The following is a 12,851-nucleotide window of genomic DNA, read 5'->3' as shown; positions in this document are numbered from 1 at the left end:
AAATCCTTCAAACAAAGTGAAACTTACCTATGAGTTAATACAAATAGGATCGAGCAGCAGGTTTATAATACAGAGGGGGAGGGGTTGCTACATCTGAAAGGACAAAAGGCTGCAGTCCTATGCATACTTTCTTGGGAGCAAACAAACATGAAACCAAGCAAGATCTACTTCTTAAATAACATGAATACATGAGGAAGTAAAAACATTACTGCTCCATCTCCCCCCTTGTCCTCCCCCCAATACATGGCCTCTTTGATGCTGGATGCAATTTATCTGCTTATTGATGATCACATGGTCTTAGCAACTGGCAGTGCACCACCACTGCCACACAGACTTTCATTATTGGCTGTCCAAATTTCCTATATCTCAACTGTATTGATGTTCCACTGTCATCTTGATCTCCATTTCTTCACTAATGCGTTTTCTAAGTTAAAAATTAAAGCATGGAAAGGCTTTGCTCATTCCAAAGCTCACTTAAGGAGAAAAAACAAACAATCCTTGCTTCAGACAAAATCAATGGAGGAGCATAATATGACTGAGGCTTAAAGAAAAACAATTAAATAATGCATGCGGTGGTATGATGGGATAGACGCTAAAATCTCAGAAACAAGTTCTACCGAGGGCAAATCTTCTCCAAAATCTTCCTCTTCCTGCCAAATCTCTTATTATGGAAGTACGTGGAAAATTCCACAGCATGGAACCAGAAATTCCAAATGCCCAAATAGGGATTCTGTAACATGAGAGGAAATGAACAGGGCTCCTCCAAAAGATACCGATTACTGGCTGGGACATAAGGGCTCTGGAGGTCTTCAAGGTATCCTGGACCCAAGTTGTCCAGAGCTTTGTATATCAATACAAGAACTCTGAAATGCCGAAGCAGCATATGGGAAGCCAGCACAGATGTTTCATCAGGTGTCAAATGCTTTTGGCCACTTGTCCCCATCAACAGTGTAGCCGCTTCATTCTGCACCAGCTGCAGCTTTTGTACAAAGTCCAAGGGTAGCCTCACAGAGCTAGTTCACGATAGAGTCGCCAGACCATTGACTGGGGCTGGTCAGTGGGAACACAACTCAGCTGTGCTGGCACCTGCTCCATTTCCAAGAACAATTCAAAGTGATGAGGTTTAGCTTAATCTTTGGAATATCTCCTACAGGTCCCCAGTTATCTGAGACAAGGCTGGTGGTGACCAAATGTAGAACGCTCCCTCTGTGGAATTCCTTCCTCAAAGAGGCCTGCCTGGCACCAGGTTTATCTCTCTCTCTCTCTTTTTTTTTTTTTTGGAGTTTTTATATTCCCAGTCGCATGTGTGCTTTATTATGTGTTTCATAAGCTATTCCACAGGATCTGCTGAAGGACAGTACAGAAATGCTTCAAATGAATGTATATTTATAAAGTATCTTGGCTGGGTGTGAACACCACAAAAAGAATGATAGGATGAAGAAAGATAATTGTAGTTGAGTCAATTAGTTACGCACAGCTGGAGATTTCACAAATGCATCTCATGTCCCTTTTGCCTTTGTTAAATGTTTTGTTATAGCTCTATCAGACCTTTTCCATATGCTCTAATCACAATTTGGCCGTTCTGAGTTTAATGGAATATCCCATCCTGAGCAAATTTTCATAGAATTACAGCCTTAGGCTTTTTGAATGAAATGTGGAGTGTAATAAATTATCTTGGAAAACTCATCTGCTTTCAGAATTGGCAAAAGACAAGACACGTGGGTGCCTAAGGAAGAAAATCTGAATAGTTCTCATAGCAAAAACATAATAAATGGATCAACTATTTGCTGCTCTTTGGTGTAATATGAACACTGAGACAAGTGTTTGAAAATGTTAATGGCTATATAATGAGAACTTCATTTTAAATTTGGTTCTCTGTCAATTCCATTGGGTGATGGTTGTTCAAAGTTTTGGGGGATCAGCTATTCCGTATGCACTCTGGCTTCCATCATGGTGTTCCGTTGCGCCAGAAGCAGCTTAGTCATGCTGGGCACATGACCCGGAAAGCTGTCTGTGGACAAACGCCTGCTCCCTCAGCCTGAAACCCATAGTTGCCTTTGACTGGACTTACCATCCAGGGGTCCTTTACCTTTTTTATTTTTTACCTATGCAGTTTCAAACAAAGTGCTTCATGAAAGATATTAAATTTTAAGATTACAACAGTTTTTTTTGGTTGGAGTCATCCTTTCAATACAATCCCTTTATTTTATAGTAAATCTTAAAATGCCTTTGTTAGATGCTACAGATAGATCACCCCTTGTCCTGCCAATGTAACAGGAAATGAACAGACTACTACCAAAGATTCTGGGAAATTCAATTCTTCATGTTGTTTTAAAATATAGCTTTTCCTGGAAAAGGCTGACTTCTTTTCACTATTTGTTTCTGCGCTCTGCTGCTACCAGTTGAACCGTCATCTTCTGCGTGCAGATCTTCATTGTGGATTTGGCATATCTGTTTTAGGATATGCAGTCTGGGATATATATATATATATATATATATATAGACATACAGTATTTATTTCCCGTGTACATTACCAGCAACTGTATCCTTGAGAAAATATATCTAGATTTAAAAGAAACAATTAATGCAATGGCTCTCTTTTTTTTCCTTTAGAAGTATTTTTAGGTTGTTAAATGCTAAGCTTTTAAGGGATCTCGCAATAACAGAAAATCAATGAGTTGAATCGAGGATAACCATGTCCCCTGACGGCTGAATCATCTCTTTCTTTTTGCTTTGTAGTGCCAGCTGGCTACTATGGAGTACTTCTACCTGCTGTTTACTTCCTCCTCCATTATAAAAACATTAGAGGATGGGAAAGGAAAATATGCCCCACAGTGTTATGAATTACTAGTCTGAATTTACAGTCTTCTGCTATTTTTTTGCATGCATGTCAAGAATGCCTCCAATATTAAGCTGGCAGCACATACCTACTGCCTGCTCTTGACTCCTATTTCTCAACATTCCCAGTCATCTGACGTGCATCCACAAGCCTAAAAACCTGCCCTGTTCTGTATCACAGGTGAGGAACCTGTGGTCCAGGGGCTCACCTCATTCTGAGACTCCTATCGTTGCCCCATTTTTGCTTTCCCTCCTCAATTACTTTACTCCTTTTCCCTGGCTTTTAAAAACGCTTCCTCCCTCTTTCTATGCAGTCTTATAACAACAGGAAAGCGTTAGGACTGGTGCCATATGGGGCTTTGGAGGTGAGAATAGAAATTAAAGCAGCGGTGCTAACACACATTAACCTGAAAGCAAGTCTCTGCTAAACTCAACGGACTTCTTTCTGAGCAGAGATCCGTGGGATTGCAACGTGCGGGCTGCAATCCTACATGCACTTCCTCGGGAGCAAGCGCCACCGCGCTGTTATTCTGTGTTTCCCTTCCATTCCCCGTTATCCCTGGAGGACTTTACGGAGCTGCTGCAACCCGTGGAGACCCCAGATTCCCTTCTCCGCATGACCGACAGAAACAAATACTGTAAGCGCTTCGAAGCGGAAGAGAAGCCCCCGCTCCTTTCCCGGCAGCCGTTGCCGGCTAGCCAGCGTCTCGGGAAGCAACGCGCCTGCTTTCCAGGCAAAGAGGGAGCCGTGGGAAAAGAAGCGGGCCTGCGCGCCTCGGCGGCAGGCGCGACCAATCGTCGGCCGGAGCCACGGATTTCCTTGCCAGGCCGAGGAGTCGAGAGGCCGAGTGGGCGGCGCTGCGTTGCGCGTGCGTCCCGGCGGCCTGAGCTGTGCCTCCCTCGGCTGCCTCCTGCGCCCGCCGACTTCCTTTCTGCCCCTGCTCTGCCGGCGGAGGCGCTTGCGGGCCGGAGGGTTCCATGGCCGGCCGCGGGGGGCCATGACGGACTACGCGGAGGAGCAGCGCAACGAGCTCGAGGCGCTCGAGTCCATTTACCCGGACTCCTTTACAGGTGAGCGGCGGCGCCGCGTGCGGAGCCAGGTGGGCGCGGGCAGGGCGGCGGCGGCGGCGGCGCCAAGTTTCCGGCATGCGCTGCAGCTGATCTTTCCGCACTCCTGCCTCCCGGCGCGGCGATCTCCCGCATTGCCAGGCTGCTTCGAACTTCCGGCTTTCGAAGTGGGAAACCTCCCTCCAAGGTCCCCGTCCCACCCCCCATCCCCGTTCCTAACTGGAGAAGTTGCCAAACTTTTGCCTCGGGATCCTGGGTGGTGGGGATTTGCACTTCCCACTTTGCAGCAGGGACAGCTCCCTCCGGATGATGGAGGGGACGGTGCTCTCGCGCCTGTGTCCTCGGCTCTCAGGCTCCCCGTAAACCAGATGGGCCCCTGGCCTGATCCAGGGAGGGCTTTTCTTAGGGTCTTCACAGCTTCTCATGAGGTGCCCCCTCTGCCATGCTGGTGGCCCATGAAGAGCAAGGCAGAGCAAATCACGCAAGTAGTCTCCTGAAAACCTGGCCCTTATTCAGTCATTAATCCTCTTAATACCACCACTGTAAAAGACTTACTAATTTGAAAAAAAATCATATCCTGCTTTTTGATCTTAATAAAAGAGTTCCCAAGATGGTTTAGCAAATAAATTATGGACCATGTTAAAACAAGCCAAGACATAACAATATGGTGTGGAACAACATTCTGCTGAAATCAAAAGTGTCCTTGAGTGCAGTTGGAGCCGTATTATGAAATGGTTGGGGGCAGATCTTGCTTTTATTCCAGAGATCCAAATGTGCGCTCTCATTTTCCAAACTTTGCTTCACATGATTCTGGGATTGGATCAAAACATCCCTTGGGTTTTAGGCTTGGTTTTTGGTCTTTTGTACTGTAAGAAGCCTCTGTGGCAGATAGTTATTACAGTGGTACCTCAGGTTACATACACTTCAGGTTACAGACTCCGCTAACCCAGAAATAGTACTTTGGGTTAAGAACTTTGCTTCAGGATGAGAACAGAAATCGTGCAGCAGCAGCAAGCCCCATTAGCTAAAGTGGTGCTTCAGGTTAAGAACAGTTTCAGGTTAAGAACGGACCTCCAGAACGAATTAAGTACATAACCAGAGGTACCACTGTATGTCTGTAATACCAGATCACTTTGGATCACAGATGTGCAACTTTCAAAAGGTGTTTGTAGTACTTTTGAACTAGCATAAGGGCCATGGCATAAAATCAGACTTGCACACCTGCTTGTTCCATGCTGTGCTACTATAAGTAAAGGATGAGAAAGCTTAGATATACTTGGAGTGGACTCACTGAAATGAACGAACATAAATTGCTTAACCCCATTTATTTTAATGGGTGTACTCAGGGTATGACTTAGCTTGGATTTTGCCCTACATTTTTATGTGTCACACTTGCCAAAAAGGTTAGCAAGCACTGTTTTGACTTTACACTGACACAAATGAAAACTGCTACAGCTTTGTATGGGACACATCCTTCATATACATTCAGTGAAACTGGCTGTGTAGCACTAAATAAACCAGGAAGTTTTGTGCGGCAAGCCTATGCTGTAGATGAGTAGTATTATCCCTGTTATTGCAGATAAGAGGCAACGTGTTATATGTGGGGCTGCATCTGAAGATGGTTTGGAAACTTCAGCTGGTGTGGAGTTCAGTGACCAGGTTGCTCACCTGGGCAATACAGTTTCATTGAATCATAGAATTGTATAGTTGGAAGGGACCCTAAGCTATGTCCCTTCCTCAAAGGGGAAAGGCTCTTGAGTTAATAGAGGTTATTCCTGTCCAGCTGATTCTTGGATCTTGGTGAGCTGATATCTAATTGGTCATTGAATTTCAATCCAACTTCCTATATAAAACAATATAAAGAAAAGAGCAGAAGCTCTTGTGTTATGGCTGATGGAGACAAAACCAACCAGCCTCTGGGTGGTGGAGGGAGAAAACCTTTATTGTTTTCATTTATGACTTCTTTCTTCAACAGTGTTATCAGAAAAGCCAATAAGTTTCACTATCACTGTGACATCTGAAGCAGGAGAAAATGACGAAAGTAAGTTGACTGCTGTTGAACTTTCATATGGAAAGAGATCTCCCACGAAGAAAAGACATTTGGCATAAAATGCTTAAAAGACTTGATTGTTTCTAAATTGATAGGAGGTGGTCCGTTGATAACAGTGTAACAGTGCCAGGTCTGCAGATTGACACAGTCAGGTGGGCACATATGGGGTAAGGCAGTACTGCTAGTAAATTGGTCCTAAACCATGTATGGTCTGAAGGGGCGAGCACTTAGCTGAAACAGACCAAGTCTAGGTCTGGTCAGGGTCTAGTTTGGAGATAGCCTGGAAACCACATCTGTGTTGCATTGGGTTCCATGACAGAATAAGGTGAAGGATTTAGTAAAACAAACAAAAATATAGATTGTTAGGCCCACTACACAACAACAAGCGTAGTAGTAGCTTCTTTTGTTGCAGCTGCATGTTGTCATTGAAGCAGTTTTATGTTTTCACCATGGGAAAGGATGAGTGTACAGTGGTACCTTGGTTTACAACCATAATCCGTTCCGGAGGTCCGGTTGTAAACCAAAACAGGTTGTAACCCAAGGCGCGCTTTTGCCAATGGGGCCTCCCCCCCCCAAAATGGGTTGTAATCCAAAAAAAGGGACATGCACTTCCGGGTTTGACGTGGTTGTAATCCAAAATGGTTGCAAACCAAAGTACCACTGTAATGCAGTAAGGAAAACTGAGCTACACTCCCATTAGAGGGCTCAGACACCTCTTTATTGCATTTAAAACAGCAACCATCACTTTGGTTGCAGCTTGCACACTGGTGTGTTTGTGTGTTGGGCCTTCATCATAACTAGGTTGTGTAAATTGCTTCTAATATAATGAATGTCAGTAGGTGCTGTTGGCAGCATGAATCAACGATTTCTAATGTTTTCTGTTGCATTGTAGCTGTCCAGGCAACCCTCAAATTCACATATGCGGAGTGCTATCCTGATGAAATCCCCCTCTATGAACTACTCTCTCAAGAGAATCTTGAGGACAGTGACATCACAGACATACTGAAATTATTACGGGAACAGGTAAACAACATCCTCTTTAATAATGTTTAATAACATCAAGGTGCAGCAAGTTCAGCTATTACCCCATGCTTAGCCATACAGATCCTTTACAAAGAGGGGAATAAAGGGTGTGGTTGTTTTTTCAAGCTCAAGGATAATGGGTTCTGCAGATAGGTAAAGTCGATAAAATACTTAATGGATAAATATAAATCTACTTCAAAAACAAACAATTCAGCTAATGTTGGTCCTCTCCATTAGCTGACAGAGCACTTGAAAATATCTTGCACAGTACCAGTAATAACACACTTTAGTTTATCACTATTCTGAATTGTATTATTATTATTACTATTATTATTAAACTCCTGGCTTTGAACCACAACGCCTTAAAAAAGCAAGTTTGCAGTGGTGGTAAGGAATCTGTTATGCACCACCATTGGCAATATGGCAGAGTGTTAAGGATAATTTAAGGCTGCAATCTTTATATGAATTTAGCAGGAAGCAAGTCCCATTGAGCTCAGTGGGACTTAATGCAGGCTAAAGTGCAATCCTACTTTGATTAAGTTATATTGTGTATGATCACATGAATTCCAGGGTCTGTAGGTGGCTTTGGAAACATTTCAGGGTAGCATTTTATTAGTTCTTTCTCGTTATAATAGACCATCTATTTTTCCCTTTCATGAAATGATTTATGAATTTTACAAAGGCATATCTGCAGGTTTTGATGTTATTTTTGTCTGCTTTTTTAATTGTCACATCAGAACTAGATTGGCCAACGTAACAGTAACCTGTTATAGGATATTTTATCCCACAACACATTGGAAAGTGCAAAGATGGCCTTTGTGCTATTTTTGTACTAGTTGGGAATTGCAGGTCTGAGACAATATGAGTCTTGCTAAATACAAATAATAAATAGGAGTGATTTATCTTGAAGCTGTTGCTCCATGCGGATTTTGCATTCAGTATATCTATATTTCTCCCCCATTTTCTTTTTTTTAAAAAAATAATTTTTATTAACTGGCCAATCACATCAAATTAAATCACATCATATAAATTCCGAATTACAAAGCCAAATTTTTAAATTTTGTTGGGGGAACCCATACTTCAAGATCCAAAGGGGAATTCAGATCATCTTCTTATTACTGCGTTAATGTCCAAATCAGTCCCAATCAGTCCAAACAAAGTTCATAATTCTATCCAGTCTTATCTTGGTGTTGCCACATCATATCTTGTTCGTATAATTTCTCTTTTTCCTTTACGATCTCTTCTGTTAGTCTCCTTAAGCCGATAGCAAGTGTAATAATCCTGTGTGGATTTCCCGTTCCTCCACTAAGTCCAGATGGTTTCCATATATCTCCTTCGTAGATAACATCACTTTATCCATCGTAAATTTTGGCATTTGTCGCTCTTAAGTCCCACCGAGGAGTTGATTCACAATATGTAAACAACTCTATTTCTCTCTTTCTCCTCCCAGACCCAAGAGCTCCCACAATGCCTCACAAAATGGCGAACGGCATTTTTTCCTGACTGCGTCACTCCAAAACTCTTAGCTTTCCAGCTTCATCTTGAAACATTGCTTTGGATCGAAAGTTTATCTCCACACAGCCTTAAATCCACAGCTTAAGTCCTTAATTTCTGACTCATTAGGGGAGGGGGATTCTTGTTAAATCACATAAAAAGGTAGAGGCAGGTTTTTCCCCCCCTCCCCCCTCAGTCATTACCGTATCTTGACGTTCTTCTCGTATTTTATTGTTGTCTTGTTATCAGAGATCTCTTCTGTCAGCAGTATTTACTCCCCTTTTTCCTTGATGTATGTGCAATTAATCATGTCCAAATTATTTATTTTAAAGATCATTGCAACCAGCGGCGCGAATCGGGGACGGCGTCGAGGAGTGCCGATAATCCCACAGGAGGGCTTTGTGCCTAGTGCCCCCACCCCCACAAATTCGGGGGTGGTATAGGGCACAGCAGGCAAGGGCCATCCCCCCCATAATCCTGGGGGGGTTAAGGAGGCTAATTACCCCCATCATAGCCTCCAAATTACCTCGTGTGGGTCGGAGAGATGTTATTGTCAGCCATCTTCCGATGCGCCACCTAGTGGCCCCCCCATTTCTCCCCCATTTTCTGCCTGCTTGGCAACGTTCCTCGCACAGATTTTGTATTTGCTGTGCCATGATGTGACTTCATTTCCTGCTAAACATTTTTTCTGTATTTCAGGCAGACGAGAACCTGGGCATGGTAATGATCTTCACACTAGTATCGGCTGTGCAAGAGAAATTAAATGAAATAGTAGATCAGATAAAAACAAGGAGGGAAGAGGAAACTAAACAGAAGGAGAAAGAGGCAGAGGAAGCAGAAAAGGTGAAAGTTTAGTTGAAATTGTTTTTCTTATCTGCTGAATACAAGAAATCTTAGTGGACTCCCCAGCCTGGCTAAGTGTAGCTTTACTTTAATACACTTTGTGGTAAATAAGGAGGGCTGTTAAACTCACTTTGCCTAGTCCAGCAACCTCTTCTAAGTGTTGTTCTTGTTGTTATTATTAAAGATCTGTAACCCACCTTTTCAACTGAATGATTCCCAAAGCTATGGGACCAAATTCAAGGTTTTGGTACCAATATGTATAGGCTTATCACAGCTCAGGACCAGGTTACTTGAGAGCAGTGCTATTTTTCTAGAACTCACCATAAGCGCCTCCCTTGTTCTCTTAGAATGGGAATGCTGCCCACCTGAGAGGTGCCAGAACTGAGTTCCGGTGAGCTACAACTGAAAAAAAGCCCTGCTTGCGAGGCTGAGCCAGCAGGTCTCTGCATTTTGCAGAAGCGTTTCTCCTTGGAAGTCCTTAAAATGATGTCAGAAACCCACTCCACAATAACTCGGAGCTGGGATTTCATTGTAGCTGCCCCAGTTTTCTGCTACAAAATCTCTGCAGAGATATGACAGTTTCAGGAAACAACTGAAGACATTTTTTGTTCCGATAAGCTTTCCTGCTGGGTGAAAAGGTTTCTTCCCTAGGTGTGGTTTTTCTGGTATTGTTTTTAAAACAGTCAAGGAGGGCAGGGTTTTAAACTGTTTCTAGTTGGTTTTAGGGTATGTTTGAAAAATTGCCTTGAAGTTCAATGTGAAGTGTGATTTATAAATTAATAAAATAATAAGTTAGCTCTCAAGCACACTACCCCCCCCCCACATGTGTACTGCAGCCTTTAGTCCTTTAGAGGATGAATAGGGACAGAGTGTTTCTCATTTGTCCCTCAGTCCAAGAGTACCAGACAGCTAGAGCAGACTTGTGTGTTGTTGATTGTTTTGTTTTCTGAATTGTATATTAATATTGTTTGTTTGTTTTGGCCTTTCTGCGTAGCAATGTTTCCATGGCACCCCGGTCACCATTGAAAATTTTCTAAGCTGGAAAGCAAAATTTGATTTAGAGATGCTAGAATTTAAAAGAAAGAAGGTGAAAGAGGAAGAACAGCCTGGCAAAAATAAACTAACAGGTAAGAGGTATCAGTTGCCTTAGGTCAGCCCTTCCCTAACAGCTGTGCTGGCTGGTGCTGATGGGATTTGTAGGCCAGAGCGGGTAGTGGGCCCCAAAAGGGACTTCCGAAAGCTATCTAGGTGGCCACCGTGGGAAAGAGGATGCTGGGCTAGATGGGCCTGATCCTGCAGGGCTGTTCTTAATTTATTATGTTCTTATTTCTTACAGGGAAACAGCTGTTCGAAACAGATCATAATCTTGACACATCTGATATTCAGTTCTTGGAAGAAGGTAACTGGTGATTCCTATTTCCATTGCTACAAATTGTAATTATTCATACCGAGAACAAAATCTGCCCCTGGTAGCGGCCTAAATGCTGCCTCTAGCACTTTTGGAAGGGGTTAAAAGTTTTAATGTTTTGCTTGCCAGTTCTGTGCTATAAGCACCTGGTGTGAAGCGCAGGATGCGTCCCTGCAAAAAGGGATGGCTGCCTGGCTCATCATCCTCATTCACCCCCCCAAATGTGGCCAATGCACTGATGGAAGCTCTTCACCTGTGAGGGGAGGGGGTATGTCAAAGACAGGCAGAAGCTTATCATGTCTCCCCCTGGGTAGTGCCTAGTTTGGGTGTCTGTGAGGCTCAGGTTCATCACCTTGGCTGCTTGGCGTAAAGACAAAACAGAAAGGTAATGATTAAAAGTAAAAAGAATGCACCTTATTCCCCAGAGAAGCAGAGATATAATGCAGCCTTAATAATGTAGGCTAATTACTATTATTATTTTTTATTGAGTTTATATACCACCTTACACCCAGAAGTCTCTGGGCGGTTCACAAAACAAAAACAAAATATATTATAAAAATAACAACAACCCAATAATCCGCCCCCCCCGCCCCCCCGCGCAAAAGCCACATTTTCAAAGGGCATAGGATGTCAGTCAAATCAACCAAAGGCCTGGTTAAAAAAAGGAATGTTAAACATAAGGAAACATTCAAAAGGAAAGTTTTTGCCTGGTGCCTGAAGGTGTATAATGAAGGCGCCAGGCAAACTTCCCTGGGCAGAGCATTCCACAGATAAGGAGCCACTGCAGAGAAGGCCCATTCTCATGTTGCCACCCTCCGGACCTCTCAAGGAGGAGGCACATGAAGAAGGGCCTCAGAAGGGGTCCGGGAAGGTTCATATGGAAGGAGATGGTCATGGGGTTTACTGCATGAGATTGTAGCCTCAATATAAAGGGACCAAGGTAACAAAGAACATGTGGAAAATAAAAGCCACTTTACTGTCCAGAAGATGTCACTGTTGTTCCATTTTGCCTTTTTGGAATGGAAAGCACTTGAATGCTCCGGTTTAATTAATCATAGACACAAACTGCAGGTTACATAGAATCCAATTATTCTTCCCTATATTTCTTTTGTTTTAAATCCAAAGCAGCTTGTGGAAGCTCAGAATGAAACAAGTGAGAGTGAGGAGAGCAGAGGCTTAATCCTTCCCTCAGTGTAAAACCCTTTCCCAAAGCTGATTTTTGACCAGAGGAGACATAAAGTCCCTATAATATAGGCAACTGGGAAAACTTCAAGATTATTGTTTTGAGGGCCCCTTCCCCATAATTTGTTGCACTCAAACACTGCTTAGGCTGTGTTGGGTTTAAAAATGTTTAAAAGGCAGAGGAAGAATTGGGATACTCCATATAACAAACCCAAAATGCATGTTGTTCAACAGCAACTGATGGCACGCAGTGGAGATCTAAACTGCCTTTTAGTTCACAAACCTCAGACACAATGCAGCCCACTAGACCTCTCCATCTGGCTTGCTTTAGGTAATCTGTTTAATATAACTATGTAGAGCAGTAGATGGCATTGACTCTTCATAGCATTTTGCTAAAGATTCTTAGCAAGCATAGCAGGCAGTCCATCTGGTATTGGGCTTTTGAACTCTAGAATGACTGTTTTATCTCTCTTCTCTCCCCAAAGCTGGAAACAGTGTGGAAGTAGATGAATCCTTGTTCCAGGAAATGGATGATTTGGAGTTGGAGGATGAAGAAGACGATCCTGACTATAACCCTGCCCATCTAGAGAGCGACTAGATGGAAATTGTTGTACCAACTTTACTGATCAACCTGTGTGAACATTTGTACAGAGAGACACCCACATATGTTTTGGTTCCCCTTTTACTTAAGACAAAAGTATTTTAATTCCAAGAGGCCGCCTTCTCTGACATCTTTCATCACAGATAATAAATTGACTTCAGGTGTTTGACATTCGCGTTCTTGAATCTCTTGCGTTATAGAAGAAGCTGTACCGTGTGTTGAAGTTTAAAATGCACTTGAAACGCTAATCTTACTGTATTGTGAAGGCCTTGGGTTTGAAACGAATGCGTTGTGCACAAAGCAGAACACAGAACGAGAAGCATTCTCATATTATCTTCAGTCCC

At 43.0% G+C, this 12,851-nt stretch overlaps 1 protein-coding gene across 1 annotated transcript; it reads left to right on the top strand.

Moving 5' to 3' along the window:
* The first annotated feature begins 3,697 nt into the window (after window positions 1-3,697).
* RWDD1 (RWD domain containing 1) lies at window positions 3,698-12,676 on the top strand. Its single transcript, XM_079971257.1, has 7 exons — window positions 3,698-3,909; window positions 5,882-5,947; window positions 6,849-6,979; window positions 9,173-9,316; window positions 10,311-10,443; window positions 10,653-10,715; window positions 12,392-12,676. The coding sequence occupies exons 1-7, from the start codon at window positions 3,837-3,839 to the stop codon at window positions 12,502-12,504; spliced, it is 723 nt and encodes a 240-aa protein (XP_079827383.1). The 5' UTR covers window positions 3,698-3,836; the 3' UTR covers window positions 12,505-12,676.
* The last annotated feature ends 175 nt before the right edge of the window (window positions 12,677-12,851 follow it).

Source organism: Podarcis cretensis (assembly GCF_951804945.1).
Source record: "Podarcis cretensis genome assembly, chromosome: 3".
Lineage (NCBI taxonomy): Eukaryota > Metazoa > Chordata > Lepidosauria > Squamata > Lacertidae > Podarcis > Podarcis cretensis.
This window is presented reverse-complemented; position numbering and strand designations above follow the sequence as displayed.

Coding starts and splice junctions, on each gene's coding strand:
- RWDD1 (XM_079971257.1), top strand. CDS start 3,837: ATGACGGACTACGCGGAGGAGCAGCGCAACGAGCTCGAGGCGCTCGAG. Junction 6,980..9,172: donor TGAAATTATTACGGGAACAG/GTAAACAACATC, acceptor TCTGTATTTCAG/GCAGACGAGAACCTGGGCAT. Junction 10,716..12,391: donor TATTCAGTTCTTGGAAGAAG/GTAACTGGTGAT, acceptor CTCTCCCCAAAG/CTGGAAACAGTGTGGAAGTA.